Source organism: Doryrhamphus excisus, chromosome 4 (assembly GCF_030265055.1).
Source record: "Doryrhamphus excisus isolate RoL2022-K1 chromosome 4, RoL_Dexc_1.0, whole genome shotgun sequence".
NCBI classification, from domain to species: domain Eukaryota; kingdom Metazoa; phylum Chordata; class Actinopteri; order Syngnathiformes; family Syngnathidae; genus Doryrhamphus; species Doryrhamphus excisus.
In genome coordinates this window covers 23,339,699-23,356,124 of record NC_080469.1, presented here as the reverse complement: position 1 = coordinate 23,356,124, position 16,426 = coordinate 23,339,699, and the positions used below count along the sequence as shown (strand labels likewise).

At 40.2% G+C, this 16,426-nt stretch overlaps 1 protein-coding gene and 1 long non-coding RNA gene across 9 annotated transcripts in view; one reads left to right on the top strand and one right to left on the bottom strand.

The window, feature by feature from the left end:
• The window catches only part of grid2 (glutamate receptor, ionotropic, delta 2), a 528,950-nt gene that overhangs the window by 124,457 nt on the left and 388,067 nt on the right, over positions 1–16,426 (bottom strand). For all 6 annotated transcript variants that reach the window (XR_009129664.1, XR_009129665.1, XM_058071482.1 and 3 more), the window contains exons 9-10: positions 10,832–10,933; positions 260–457 (exon numbers count right to left, since the gene is read on the bottom strand). Coding sequence is in view for 4 of the 6 variants with exons in the window: in XM_058071482.1 (XP_057927465.1) it covers positions 260–457; positions 10,832–10,933 (300 nt within the window). In the remaining 2 variants the exon portion in view is untranslated. The remainder of the gene's footprint in view (positions 1–259; positions 458–10,831; positions 10,934–16,426) is intronic.
• On the top strand, positions 4,990–13,483 carry LOC131128555 (uncharacterized). Of its 3 annotated transcripts, XR_009129667.1 has the most exons (7): positions 4,990–5,128; positions 5,737–5,836; positions 5,924–6,180; positions 8,059–8,126; positions 8,800–9,062; positions 9,429–9,717; positions 13,425–13,483. It is a non-coding gene; the product is annotated as an uncharacterized LOC131128555 (long non-coding RNA). The 3 variants fall into 3 exon arrangements; XR_009129666.1 differs by lacking the exon at positions 13,425–13,483 and having other exon boundaries at positions 4,991–5,128; positions 9,429–10,304; XR_009129668.1 differs by lacking the exons at positions 9,429–9,717; positions 13,425–13,483 and adding an exon at positions 9,159–9,403 and having other exon boundaries at positions 4,991–5,128.

Sequence of the window (16,426 nt, the reverse complement as noted above, 5' to 3'; positions counted from 1 at the left end):
TAAATAAATAAATAAATAAAAAAATTCTCACGTTTTCTTATAAATGTCATGTAGCATTGCCGTTTTCAAATTATTATTATTGGATGGATTTCAAATGATTAATTTTTTTGAGTAACTTTCGTAAAAAGAGGACCAACAAATGTGTGCAGAGTCCCCCCCGAGGGAACCCGAAGCCGTACTTCAGCATAAGTGACGCCGATAGCATGTGATGTTTTTTTGCAACATAACAAACAAGCACCCATTTGTGTCTGTTGGTCACCTTAAAAACCAGTTCCCCCATCAGTCCGTTCCACTGTCCGTCAGGCTGCATGCTGCCATACTTGTGGTCCGGCGCGATGTAGATCTCGTATTTGAAACCCAAGTAGTTAGACAGAGCGTCCAGGACGTCGATGGAGAAGCCTTGATACTTCTTGGGTTTGCCCAGAACGTTCTCAGAGACCATGACGAACGGCTCCTCCTAGAAAGCAAAAAACAATTCGACAAGTGAGTCGATACAAGAGTCGTTCAAAGCTAACCGATTACTCAACACCAGCAGTGTTCGTTGGAAAAGCACACGTTGGCTTATAGCACACCGCTATTCATAGTAGCGATGCCATTGTTTACAGTCTGATTGGCTTCCAGCTGTCCTGGTTAGCGCGCAGGCCACACAGCAAGGAGATCCGAGTTCGATTCCACCATCTCTGTGTGGAGTTTGCATGTTCTCCACGGGTTTTCTCCGGGTACTCCGGTTTCCTCCCACATTCCAAAAACATGCTAGGTTAATTGTCGACCCCAATTTTCCATAGGTATGAATGTGAGTGTGAATGGTTGTTTGTCTATATGCGCCCTGTGATGGGACTGGGATAGGCTCCAGCACCCCTGCGAATGAATGTCCTGTTCTTGCGAGACAGCTAACATTTGTCACCATTTAACCCTGAATAATCACCTAAAGCAGGGGACCTCAAACACGCGGCCCGCGGGCCAAATGTGGCCCGCAGGACGCTAGTTTGAGGCCCCCGCTTTGATATGAAAGTTTAATGTTAGTGCGGCCCGCGCAAGTTTGATATGGATGCTGTATGGTATCATGTACCCAGAAAAAATTATTACGTTTGATTAATGTTCATGTTAAAGGTTAAATAACTGTTAATAGTTATCCTCCCTATCCGTGTGGAAGTGGTAAGTTTTTGGCTATTTAAGTTTAAAGGAAATAACTTGAAGGCTACCGTTTAGGTCGCTAGCTCTCTAGTTTGCGAGTTAGCATGTGTCTCAAGACCCTGCAGTTGCGCAATATGTTGTAAATAAAAAAAAGTATAAATGTGACTATAGTCGTGTTTTGTCATGTCTACAGGGCTCTAATAATGCTTTGTTCATTTTAATCTGAAAAAAATAATTTGTCTACCCACCAACTATATGTGGTTTCTTAAGTTTTTATTATTTGACGTTTTATTATTATTATTATTATTATATTTATTTATTTATTACTGATTGATTGGTTTTCTTTATTCTTGATTTGTTTATTTATTTTTCATCTTATTTTGTGCAGAAAAATAAAAATGTATATATTTGAGAACAGTGGAATGTTTTATCAGAGCTTTTATTGTAGAAAATCGGAACCAAAGCACTGAAAAAGTTTGTATATTTTTCTGTTTTTAATTTTTTTGGAAAACCTGATGCGGCCCAGTCTCACCCAGACCCTAGCTCCAGTGGCCCCCAGGTAATTGAGTTTGAGACCCCTGACCTGATCTGTCTGTTTACATGAAAAACATTCAGCAAACATTTTAATAAGACTTATTATTAATAAGACCTATTTTAAGCATGAAAGCAAAAAAACCCAGACTTCAATATTTTATACTTATAGACAATTTTCTACCTCCATCACACACAAGCATCACTATTGATGAGTGAAATGTTTAAGGCCAATGTGTCTGGCAGATTTATGGAAAGCCTCTGTGTTATTGAGTAGATTCTACACAACCATGCTTTTTCTCACAACACACACACACACACGCACACACAATATGTTGGGCTTATGTTGCTTGGTGGTTTCTAATCCCTGCTAGCTGCAGCCGTTCAATAAGCTATTAGGCAGCGAGTGGACATGCATGCCAAGCCCCTCGCTCACTACAAGCATCCATCAACCCAAGCAGGGACACCCACTACCATACACACATACACAGTAGTGATAACAATAAGGTTGGACTCATTTCATTTCCGTATTATGTTCTTTGAACCACTCAAATCAAACAAGAAGTTCGACTTCAATGAACTTCTCTACCCCGAAGAAGGTGAAATGTACAAAAAAAAGTAAAATTAAGAGAATAAAGTGGTAATTCTACAAGGAAATGTTTGAAGAATTAAGTCATAATGATGTAACGAGTTGTGGGAAGAAAGTTGCAACATCCAAATAATAAAAGTTCCAAATGAAAAAAAGTCTGAATACAATGAGAATATATGCACAATGCTATGAGAAAAAAAATACGATTTTATTTAGAATAATTAGAACAAATTTGTCATTTTATGTGAAATACATTGTAATATTAAGAAAAAAAGATTTAGGATTTTTTTCATGTAAATTTTGTACACTATTTTTGTATATAATGTAATAGTATACTACCATTATTGTAACATTACTACCTTTAACTCACAATGTTATGATTTCATTATTCATTCATTTTCTACCGATTATCCTCACAAGGGAGGAGCCTATCCCAGCTGTCTTCGGGCAAGAGGCGGGGTACACCCTGGACTGGTGGCCAGCCAATCACAGGGCACATATAGACAAACAACCATTCACACTCACATTCATACCTATGGACAATTTGGAGTCGCGAATTAACCTAGCATGTTTTTGGAATGTTGGAAGAAACCGGAAAACCCACGCACACACGGAGAAGAACATGCAAACTCCACACAGAGATGCCTGAGCAGGGGGATCGCACTCGGGTCTCTTAGCTGTGCGATAACCACTCGTGCAGCCTACTGACTGCATATTCATTCATTCATTTTTGCTGGAGCCTATCCCAGCTGTCTTCGTGCGAGAGACAAAGTAGACCGAGGCAAAATTTTGGCAAAAAATTTTGGATGTTAACCAAAAAACGTGCTAACCGGGGCGGATGTTAACTGAGGTACCACTGTATCTTGACATTTCAACTACTGCATCACTACTAAGCAGATTATAGAGGGAGCCGCTTATTGTACTGTACCACGTACCAGCAGCTAGTGTGCCGCTACGGATGTCAGGGTAGACTGGTGGCCAGCCAATCACTGGGCACATAAAGTCAAACAACCATTCACACTCACATTCATACCTATGGACAATTTGGGGTCGCTAATTAACCTAGCATGTTTTTGGAATGTGGGAGGAAACCAGAGAACCCGGAGAAAACATGCAAACTCCACACAGAGATAGATGACTGAGGGTGGAATTGAACTAGCTGTCTCCTAGCTGTGAGGCCTGAGCGCTAACCACTCGACCACCCTATTCCTTATTCGTAAAAAAGGGATTATTTTTGTAGTTCCAGCAAAGCAAACCTGTTTATAACACATTTAGTATCATTATCTCTCTCTACAGGGCGGCACGGTGTTCTAGTGGTTAGCGCGCAGACCTCACAGCCAGGGTTCAATTCCACCCTTGGCCATTTCTGTGTGGAGTTTGCATGTTCTCCCCGTGCATGCGTGGGTTTTCTCCGGGTACTCCGGTTTCCTCCCACATTCCAAAAACATGCTAGGTTAATTAGCGACTCCAAATTGTCCATAGGTATGAATGTGAGTGTGAATGGTTGTTTGTCTATATGTGCCCTGTGATTGGCTGGCAACCAGTGCAGTGTGTACAGGGTGACAGCTGGGATAGGCTCCAGCATGCCCATGACCCTCGTGAGGACAAGAAAATGAATGAATGAATGAAAGTCCTAAAACTAAAAGAAACTTCATGTATAATAACAATACATAAAATAAGTGTGTTCCAAAAAAAAGTCATACTATTACAAGAATAATAAGAAAAAATGTGTAAAGAACGAAGAAAGGTTGTACCATACAACTTTGCTAACATGTTTGAAAATCAAAATGTCACCCGTTTCTTATCTACAGCACCCGTATAGAAAGTGACAAGTAGGAGACAATACATGGGAGCGTTCAAAGGTCAAAGCAGACTTTCAGCTAAAAAAGACTCAATACAGTTTTTGTTCTAAAAACTTACCTCTTAACTACAAATGTCAAGTAAAATGAACAAAAAAAAGGCTCTGATGTTGCAGGCTTAATCAATAATGTCGGATTTTAAGAGTTTGTTAAAAGTTTTCAGGAGCGCTGGGTCATTTAATCATCCTCATAAAACTTTCACTCACTTTAAATTGCCGGCCTCAATCAATACCCAGTCAATGTTTTCCAGGCTGGAAAACTGCATCGCCCAGTTTAGTCGCTTTTTTGCCCTGCCACTCACGAGCAGTGAGATACCGCTTGGCACGTTTCCACACTTTCCCCCGAAATGTATAGCAGAGATGCGGTTCCTATCCGCCCTCCTGCATCCATCAAGGTGACAATTCTTCTTTTTTGTCAACCGTAAAAAACAGTGGCTCCTCCGTCAGCGAGGACCCCCCCCCCCCCAAAAAAAACTGTAATCCCAAGCGCCTCCTACTGTTGTGTGGTGTACTGTCCCTTTAAATCATTATAATTAATGAACCTAAACGTCTTAGGTTGAACATAATCTGATGTAAAACGCTGGTTGACAGCAGATTTGTTCAAATTTTGCAGATTTTCAATTTGTCTCGACTTAAAGTCCAGTTGGTTTTCTTCTTGAAACTTTTGATGTGAATTTTTTTGGAATGGCTATGATATGACCGGTAATCGCATCCTGTAAAATTAATTACTGTTCTGTACAGATAATATTGAAACTGAACAGGAACTTTGGAATTCCAATAACAATAACAAATGTTACTTTCATATCTGCTGCTGTCACGGACCTTAAATATTGTGGGTGTTGTAAATGTCCTTGTTATAAATGTAATGTTTAGTACAGGCGCTGTTCAGGGCAGACTTCATGTTGGCTTTGTACCAGGCACCTTGCGGGGCAACTAAGTGGTCCTCAGTAAGACCCCAGTTTAGCCATTCCAGCTTGTTTTTGTACTACATACGTCTGTCTGCGTTCGTGCTAAAGGTGAGTTAATGGGCTGTTAACGATCGTTCGCGATGGTATTTATATGCAAATTAGGCGGCGAATATCACCCGTTGTTTTGTGTGCGCCTGTGTGTTATGCTAATATTTGAAGTGCTAGCTAACCTGTTGGCGCCCTTTTCGTCGTGAAGCCAAATCCAGTATGGCTGTTTTCGGAACACTACAAGCGTACTACATAACCCACAATGCATTGCGCTCCTTACCCAGCCGAAATCAACAGGCTGAAGCTGATTTCACTTTAGCTCTAAACACTTTAAAAACATCACTTTATTGAGATTTTTTTTTAAATCAGGCGAGAAAGTGGCCCTTTAGATCCTGAGTGTGCCTTTTATTTGTCCAATTACTAACCGTTTACAATTTCGTTCGGATGAATTCGGCAAAATTTAAGCTAGCGGAAGTTAGCAACGCACTTCAGGTTATTTTCACAAAATAAAACACCCCGTTACTTTTCTCATACAAAAAAAAACATAGTGATAAATCACTGCTTTTACTTCGAAAACAAGAAGCGAACCAACTCACAATATATCCTGCTTGACACCGCCGTTTGGTCCATGCTGCTGCTCAGTGTTCAGCCAATGTTTTTTTTCGCAGTGACGTCACATCGCATTGCATCCTTGGTAATTTCAACATTTTTCAACATTCATCCGGCAACTTCTCCCATTCTCCCTCAAATAGTTAGTATGAGTAGTCGGTAAGTATGGGGTTTTGAACACAGCCTATGTGTGTGTGTAAATTAGCATGTGCTCCTTACATTTATGCTAATATTCATTCATTACAGAAACCAGACTCGTCAAGACATTATGCTACTCACAAATCAACCTGTTGGATGGAGAATTGGACTGTAAAGGAATAAAAGCCACAAAGTTCTGCTACTGTGACCGGACTCACTCTCTGACAGGAGTTCTGGTGTGGATGAGGTGCTCCGCTCTCCCCCAACACACCAACTGCAAAACTACATTACTGGGGCCAGATTACTCCATCATAATCATGTGGTGTCCAATCATCACAATTATTATGACAGACAAATGTGCATCGGTGAGTGCAGGGTTTTATTTGCCACTATTTTTCATGAACTTAACATTATGCAGTTCTCTTTTTACATGTTTTTTTTTTTTACGATGTGGTGAGGATTGCTTTAAATGAAGTCCCTTGCCAGGTTGTAAGTCAGCAGGTTCGGAGCTCATGTCATATGCATTATACCCTATAGTTTTAAAAAAAAAATGAACAAACCAAGTTGCAGCACAACATACTTTTACGTAACTTTCCTCTAAACGACGTGTCATGGATTGACGCCAGGATGTTCCCTTTGAAAAGTCTAAAAATCATGAAGGAGGACAGACAACATGAAAATATAATCCCCGCGGCCAAGTCTGTCACTTGAGTGGAGATGGAAAAAAGACAAAAAGCAGCTGAGAGGTGAGTCACTGAGGGAATTTACGACGGGCTGTCTGAGCTATTCTGTACCATCAGGTTTCTGTCGAAAAGAAATGTTTTAAAAGCCTGAAACTCATTTGCCTCAAAAGTATCAAAGTTCTCATCGGTGAGGGAAGGGTTCCACTAATGAGAAAGCCGTAAAGACATCATTACTGCGACGGTAGCGTCCATTTCATCAATACATTCCCCCTGATAATCCATAGGATCGATTAAGAATGATTTGCCTTAATAGTGGCGTGATCTCAGCCCGCATGAAAAGATCAATAACTCATTAAACAACACAATGGGGTAATGGCGCAGAATGAACACATCCCTTTCACAGGGACGTAACATGCATGGTGCCTTTTGAGAGCATTGCTCTATTCCAAATACAAACCAGCTACACGAGAGTTGCGGAAAAAAGCCCGAGGCAACACTAAACAATCTGCTATCTGCAGAGCAGCATTTTCAACTGGCGGGAGAGAGTCAAAAGAAGTTCTGCGCGGGTCAAAAAAATATACATTTTATTTTGAAATGCAACCACATTAGCACATATACATATTTAATAAGATGACAGTACTGTGCAAAAGTCTTAGTCTGGCATTAGATGTGTTGTTTTAGCAATTCATAAGTCACTGTAGTTAAAATGTTGCGCCTTCACTCATCTATCATGCTGCCTCGTAGTGGAATATGACCTATTATTTGTCAAAAATATGCATATGGATATATGCAAAATGTATGAATTTGTGGACTAAATTAATAATTTTCAAGCATAAAAATGGCTAAATGAATTCAACTAAATACAGCCATGATGGAAATCTTAATAAATAAATAAATAAATAAAAAATAGCTAGAATTTACCTTTTACACATTTGGATCTTAATGAGGTTTTAAGTAGAGCTACGATATGCAGACGCAAGAAGGGGAGTGTGATATTAAAAAAAAAACGCAAGACTTAAAGTGAAATAGGCTGTTTATCAGCTGATCAAACGTTTAAGACCATCACTCAAAAAATGAGGACTCAGTCATGAGTATCTCCTCTTTTTAAATGACTTAAAAAATGGTTTTGCTTGATGCGAGTGTTTCCAGTAGGCTAGTGGGAACTTTGGTCCAAGATGGCGTCACCAAGGGCATCAACTGTCTGGAAATGATGGCCATTTTTATAAACTTCCCTTGCCATCCATCCCCAAATGTTCTCTATGGCAGGGGTTCTAACTCGGGGCCCACTTGAAAATAAAAAAAAATGTCCGTGGCCCACTTTTGTGCTATAAACAGTACATAGACGAAATACTGCATTCTCAGCATTATTATTATTATTATTCAATTATTATTATTATTCCCATTATTTGCAACTTGGTATGATGGCTGCACCACTCTCTTGTAGTCACTTCCAGTGACACATGTTGATTCAATTGTTTTTTATTGGCTCTGATATTCCTTTAATTTAATTTCAAAAAATTCTTGTGGCTTTGATGAATATTTTTCATGTTTATTTTCCAGATGGCGGCGCAGCTTACAAGGTTTCAGATCTTCATTAGACACCACCTCTGAGCACTACGGACAGACAGGTTGTACAGTGTCCTCTACATTTTTCTTTTTTGTTTTATTTATTTATTTTTTTTTACACCTGTAAGCCACTGCTCCATTTTTCCCGCCACATGCTCCTCCGTTAATGACCTCCTGGCATGATGGCCAAAGAGCTACGTTCAAATCCTAAACTGTATAAGGTTCCTAAAATATTGTGACCGCTCAATAACACTCAATAGGTTCTTACTTAAGCCTATAAATATATATTTTTAAAATTGTGCAATAAATATTTTACAATAAAAATAATTTAAAAAAAATAATATTTGCAAAAGGGGCAGCACGGAGGGCGAGTGGTTAGCGCGCAGACCTCACAGCTAGGAGACCAGGGTTCAATTCCACCCTCGGCCATCTCTGTGTGGAGTTTGCATGTTCTCCCCGTGCATGCGTGGGTTTTCTCCGGGTACTCCGGTTTCCTCCCACATTCCAAAAACATGCTAGGTTAATTGGCGACTCCAAATTGTCCATAGGTATGAATGTGAGTGTGAATGGTTGTTTGTCTATATGTGCCCTGTGATTGGCTGGCCACCAGTCCAGGGTGTACCCCGCCTCTCTCGCCCAAAGACAGCTGGGATAGACCCCAGCACCTATAAGCGATAGAAAATGAATGAATGAATATTTGCAAAAATTAATCATATTTTTAATGACCTCTCTCAGCGCACCTGCAGTACTGCCACGGCCCACCAGGGGAATTACTGCTCTATGGGATTTAAATCGTCCGTTTGACGACCCTGCACCACCTGAAGCACCAGTGTTCCATTGAATGAAAAAGCACCACAGATCATGATGGAATGGTTTGGTTGGGGTGTAACCCGCCTCTTGCCCGAAGACAACTGGGATAGGCTCCTGCATACCTGCGGCCCTAGTGAGAATAAGTGGCATAGAAAATGGATGGATGGATTCAACCTAGTGACCATAGGGTAAATGTTCTTTCTTTGACGATATGACGCATGCTTTACAGTACAGTTCTTGGTTATCATTAATAACTGGTGGGAGACTAATCCTGTTGATTCTAGGGGGCTTCTGTGATGCGTGTGGGGATGTGGCTGGCGCAGATCGAAGTAGATTTACCCTTCATGTTATTCCAAAAAATACTAAATAAATGCTTCAGTTTAGTGAAAATGTGCCTTCTTAATTTAGAAATGTGTGACTATCGTATCGTAGGGGTTGGAGTACTTCCTGTTGTACATTGAAAATTCTCATTGAAACAGTATGAAACCATTAATGAGCAATAGTAGCATGCCTACTATGATTGTGGACTAAAATATCTTCTTCTCCCTTTAAAGGTATGATCTGACGAGTGTATAAAAAAAATAAAAGCGAGAGAAAAGGGATAGCCACAAAGACGTGGAGCATCATCGCTTTCTTCTCGGCTTCTCTCACTTCAAAGACGAGATATGAAGAATTTACGGCGGTGAATCTTTAAAGCACACGTGGGATGTTCTCAAATGACGGCGGCGGCTGCTGCTGCTGCTGCTGCTGCTGCAGGGGAGACAGACAGGCAGGCAGCGAGGAGCAACGACGACACGCTCTTCACTTCTTTTATGCGCATGTTAAATGTCAGAAATAAGGGAGGTGAGCTTACGGACTTATTTGTGTTTTGACTTTGCACAACTCCGCGCTCCAAACTTTCCAAACTGACCCTCAATGCACCTCACATAGAAGTTTAAAAAACTATGTAGTGTTTTTGTTTGGAATGGTGAACATTTCTTGGTATATAGCGTGGGATCGGCATAAGGAGGACTCCTGTGGCGTCCCCCAGGGGCCTGTTCCTGAGCCCCCTTCCGTACATTATGTAGTCACAATTATCTTCCTACTCACTTGTGTGGCCGACAATAACCTGTTGAAATTATCTTGTTTTTGTCTCATGGCGGTTTTCTTTTGCTTTAGGGCAGGGGTCTCAAACTCAATTTACTTGGGGGCCACTGGAGCTCGGGTCTGGGTGGGACTGGGCTGCATCAGGTTTTCCAAAAAACAAAAAAAAAAACAAAAAAAAAAAAAACTTTTCTACAAGAAAAGCTCGGATAAAACATTCCACTGTTCTCAAATATCTTACTTTTTATTTTTCTACACAAAATAAGATGAAAAATAAATAAACAAATCAAGAATAAAGAAAATTAATCAGTAATAAATATAATAATAATAATAATAATAATACGGCAAATAATAAAAACTTAAGAAACCACATATAGTTGGTGGGTAGACAAATATTTTTTTTCAGATTAAAATGAACAAAGCATTATTAGAGCCCTGTAGACATGACAAAACACGACTATAGTCACATTTATACTCTTTATTTACAACATATTGCGCAACTGCAGGGTCTTGAGACACATGCTAACTCGCAAACTAGAGAGCTAGCGACCTAAACGGTAGCCTTCAAGTTATTTCCTTTAAACTTAAATAGCCAAAAAGTTACCACTTCCACACGGATAGGGAGGATAACTATTAACAGTTATTTAACCTTTAACATGAACATTAATCAAACGTAATCATTTTTTCTGGGTACATGATACCATACAGCATCCATATCAAACTTGCGCCGGCCGCACTAACATTAAACTTTCATATCAAGGCGGGGGCCTCAAATTAGTGTCCTGCGGACCACATTTGGCCCGCGGGCCGCATGTTTGAGACCCCTGCTTTAGGGACAAGTTGAGACGTCAAGAGTGGTGAGAGCGGTACTCACCAGGACAGTGACGACTCTCAGCACCACTCCTCGCATGTTGTTCTCCAACTTCCTGTCTGTCAAAGTGCCATTCAGGCCGTGGACCGGATCCCATGTAGCCAGCTGAAATGAACACACAGAAAACATAAGGTATATATATATATCTATTTGCATTGAAACGATTGGGATACACATTACATGACAAAGATTGTCTGGAAGACATCAATGAAAAGAGTAAAAACACATATCCAACTCCTGAATATTTTATCTTCTCTTGTCCTACTTTCTATTATGGCCTACTTCTGCGCGTACAATCTTGTCAAATTCTTTTTCCTTTTATACTCAAATTCCGTCTGCACCTGTGATTTATTTATTTATTTATTAATTTTTAAGCGCTCCCCGACCGTACTTTCTTCGTCTTTTTGACATCACAGATCAAACGCCCTCGGCTTCCCTGCAGGGAGGTAAGGAACAAGAAAAATGATGTAATTAAAAAATAAAATACATATGCAGGGTTGAGCTGTGCATTGAAAATTCCACATTAAAAACACAAATGGTGTTTCCGATAGTCAATGTTTGTGAGCCGAAATATTAAATTTCTTTAAAATGTTATCTCTAAAATAGGATTTTGTGATATATCGCCAAATAGAGTAAATCCAAGAACACAGAAATGTCTGTTTTACTGAACATTATACTACGCTGTGCGTCTGCTGTATTTTTCTCTTGTTTTGACTCTGATGAGGACATGCGTGTCTTATCTCTGCAACCCCTGTTAAGTCCTCATTTCAGCAGCAACACTGGTAAATATATGTGCATTTGTGGGGGTGTGAGCGCACATATTAAGCGGGTGAGTCATTGTGTCTCGTCAGTTTTACCCTATGGACTGACTGCTTCACACATTTATTAGTAGCCGACGGTAACGTCTTTATGCTATTCATTAGCCTTAAAAATGATTTTCATTTACAGTTTGTGCAGTGTTGCATGTCCCATTTCCACAAATGTCCCAATTTGTGGACTCCTATAGAGCAGCTACATACAATAACCCGCACAGAAAGCTTTCTAGATCTTCCAGAATATGCACCTATTCCAGCTGTATTGCCTTGATTTTTCCAAAACGGTCTATTTTAATTTATTCCACCCACCGACCTGCCTCCGGACACGCCCACTTAGTGATTGGTCCCACTTAGCTTGTACCCCGACACGCCCATATAAGGAAGTCACCAGATGGCTGGAACTGCTGATTTCTCACAAGGTTCACTGTGAAGTCCAAATACTTCCAAATGCGCTAAGCCAGGGGTGTCAAACACGCGGCCCGCGGGCCAAATGTGGCCCGCAGGACACTAGTTTGATGAAAGTTTAATGTTAGTTTGATATGGATGCTGTATGGTATCATGTACCCAGAAAAAATTATCACGTTTGATTAATGTTCATGTTAAAGGTTAAATAACTGTTAATAGTTATCCTCCCTATCCGTGTGGAAGTGGTAGGTTTTTGGCTATTTAAGTTTAAAGGAAATAACTTGAAGGCTACAGTTTAGGTCGCTAGCTCTCTAGTTTGCGAGTTAGCATGTGTCTCAAGACCCTGCAGTTGCGCAATATGTTGTAAATAAAAAGAGTACAAATGTGACTATAGTCTTGTTTTGTCATGTCTACAGGGCTCTAATAATGCTTTGTTAATTATAATAATAAGCTCATTATCTGAAACTTTGGCATTGTTTAATACAATAGGTCAGATTTATCATAATTTTTATAATAATTTTTCATTTTTATTTTTTTTGCCATTACATTTATATAATATAACTTATTTTTCCAACATAAAAATTGTAAATCTTATTGGTATACTTTATTTTGATATTATCTTACCCCTGATCATGTTTTATACTGCAATTACTTTTGCTGATATTTAACTTAAAAGTTCTTTCACAGTGCCTATAAATGACTTTTCTTTGCTGATTGGCCGAGAGGAATCACATGGTTCTCCTGCCTGATCTCCTGGGTTGGACTCAAAGCATTCTTGCGATTATGCTTCCTGCATGTGCTGGTCTTATTCCGGTTTTAGCAAACAAAAAAGTCACACAACACAAACTAAAGCGCATTTAACAAACGTATACTTTTAATTGAAATAGTCCAAAAACTCTTGATGCATTTTATAAAGTCATCAGCTCAGTATTAAAAATGTCCTCACTACTCGCATTTGTGTGTGTTTTATTTTGTCATTAGACGCGTGTGGCGTCTAATGCAATGGCAATAAAGTGCAAGACAATTGGAGTAGTAGCGCTTTAATGTTCCGTGGGATTCTCAAGGGAAATCAATGTGGCGTCTGTAATATTGAGGAAACTATTTGATACGAATAAGCAGTGATTTATGTGCAATCATTCATCGGGACGCTTCTGCCAAATGACAAGCAAGATGTTGTGTTTCATGTAGCGCTTTATTAGCTTTGCATGATAGCTTGACACAAAGTTGGACATTATTGTGTCTCATTCTCGCGCCGTGTTCTGGCGACATTTTTGTTTCGTTACATTGCACTTGATGTCATTACACTTGATGACATGTGAACTGACAAAGATTCACTCGAACAGAACCATCTGAATAAAGTCCATTTTATTTCACAGGCACCGATTCCCAGCAGAAGATATAGTAACTCGAGGCGGTGGAACTTTGGCGATGGAGGTAAGGAAAAACCTCTCTCACTTAGAGATTTAACGTTACTAAAGTCAGAAATTATGTCATGTCATTTGACGTATGGAGCAGGTCTAGAAGCGTACTCCTTGTACATATAGAACACTAAACACCCCATGACGGAGGCAAGGAAAAACTCACTCGAACAGAACCATCTGAATAAAGTCCATTTTATTTCACAAGCACCAATTCCCAGCAGTAGATATAGTTACTCAAGACAGTGGAACTTTGGTGATGGAGGTAAGGAAAAACCTCTCTCACTTAGAGATTTTGCATTACTAAAGTCAAAAATTATGTCATGTCATTTGACGTATAGAACAGGTCTAGAACCGCACTCCTTGTACACTATCCAAACACTGCATGACGGAGGCAAGGAAAGACTCACTCGAACAGAACCATCTGAATTAAGTCCATTTTATTTCACAGGCACCGATTCCCAGCAGAAGATATAGTAACTCAAGGCAGTGGAACTTTGGCAATGGAGGTAAGGAAAGACCTCTCTCACTTGGAGATTTTGCATTACTAAAGTCAGAAATTATGTCATGTCATTTGACGTATAGAACAGGTCTAGAACCGCACTCCTTGTACATATAGAACACTATCCAAACACTGCATGACGGAGGCAAGGAAAAACTCACTCGAACAGAACCAGCTGAATAAAGTCCATTTTATTTCACAGGCACCGATTCCCAGCAGAAGATATAGTAACTCAAGGCGGTGGAACTTTGGCAATGGAGGTAAGGAAAAACCTCCCTCACTTAGAGATTTAGCGTTACTAAAGTCAGAAATTATGTCATGTCATTTGACGTATGGAGCAGGTCGAGAACCGCACTCCTTGTACATATAGAACACTAAACACCGCATGATGGAGGCAAGGAAAAACTCACTTGAACAGAACTAGCTGAATAAAGTCCATTTTATTTCACAGGCACCGATTCCCAGCAGAAGATATAGTAACTCAAGGCGGTGGAACTTTGGCGATGGAGGTAAGGAAAAACCTCCCTCACTTAGAGATTTAGCGTTAGCGTTACTAAAGTTAGAAATTATGTCATGTCATTTGACATATGGAGCAGGTCTAGAACCGCACTCCTTGTACATATAGAACACTATCCAAACACTGTATGACAGAGGCAAGGAAAAACTCACTCGAACAGAACCAGCTGAATAAAGTCCATTTTATTTCACAGGCACCGATTCCCAGCAGAAGATATAGTAACTCAAGGCGGTGGAACGTTGGCGATGGAGGTAAGGAAAAACCTCTCTGCCTTAGAGATTTAGCGTGGGTTGGCTATCTTACTAAAGTCATCTGACATATGGAGCAGGTCTAGAACATCACTCCTTGTAACACTAAACACTAGAACACTACCCAAACACTGCATGACGGAGGCAAGGAAAGACTCACTCGAACAGAACCATCTGAATAAAGTCCATTTTATTTCACAGGCACCGATTCCCAGCAGGAGATATAGTAAATCAAGGCGGTGGAACTTTGGCGATGGAGGTAAGGAAAAACCTCCCTCCCTTAGAGATTTAGTGTGGGGTAGCTATCTTATTAAAAGTCAGAAATTATGTCATGTCATGGAGCAGGTCTAGAACCGCACTCCTTGTACATATAGAACACTATCCATACACTGCACGACGGAGGCAAGGAAAGACTCACTCGAACACAACCATCTGAATATGAATAAAGTCCATTTTATTTCACGAACACCAATTCCCAGCAGAAGATATAGTAACTCAAGGCGGTGGAACTTTGGCGATGGAGGTAAGGAAAAACCTCTCTCATTTAGAGATGTAGCGTTAGCATTACTAAAGTCAGAAATTATGTCATGTCATTTGACGTATGGAACAGGTCTAGAACCGCACTCTTTGTACATATAGAACACTAAACACCGCATGACGGAGGCAAGGAAAAACTCACTCGAACAGAACCATCTGAATAAAGTCCATTTTATTTTACAGGCACCGATTCCCAGCAGAAGATATAGTAACTCGAGGCAGTGGAACGTTGGCGATGGAGGTAAGGAAAAACCTCTCTCCCTTAAAGATTTAGCGTGGGATGGCTATCTTACTAAAGTCAGAAATTATGTCATGTCATTTGACGTATTGATCAGGTCTAGAACGGCACCACTTGTACATATAGAACAATATCCAAACACTGCATGACGGAGGCAAGGAAAGACTCACTCAAACACAACCATCTGAATATGAATAAAGTCCATTTTATTTCACAGGCACCGATTCCCAGCAGAAGATATAGTAACTCAAGGCGGTGGAACGTTGGCGATGGAGGTAAGGAAAAACCTCTCTGCCTTAGAGATTTAGCGTGGGTTGGCTATCTTACTAAAGTCATCTGACATATGGAGCAGGTCTAGAACATCACTCCTTGTAACACTAAACACTAGAACACTACCCAAACACTGCATGACGGAGGCAAGGAAAGACTCACTCGAACAGAACCATCTGAATAAAGTCCATTTTATTTCACAGGCACCGATTCCCAGCAGGAGATATAGTAAATCAAGGCGGTGGAACTTTGGCGATGGAGGTAAGGAAAAACCTCCCTCCCTTAGAGATTTAGTGTGGGGTAGCTATCTTATTAAAAGTCAGAAATTATGTCATGTCATGGAGCAGGTCTAGAACCGCACTCCTTGTACATATAGAACACTATCCAAACACTGCATGACGGAGGCAAGGAAAAACTCACTCGAACACAACCATCTGAATATGAATAAAGTCCATTTTATTTCACGAACACCAATTCCCAGCAGAAGATATAGTAACTCAAGGCGGTGGAACTTTGGCGATGGAGGTAAGGAAAAACCTCTCTCATTTAGAGATGTAGCGTTAGCGTTACTAAAGTCGGAAATTATGTCATGTCATTTGATGTATGGAGCAGGTCTAGAACCGCACTCCTTGTACATATAGAACACTA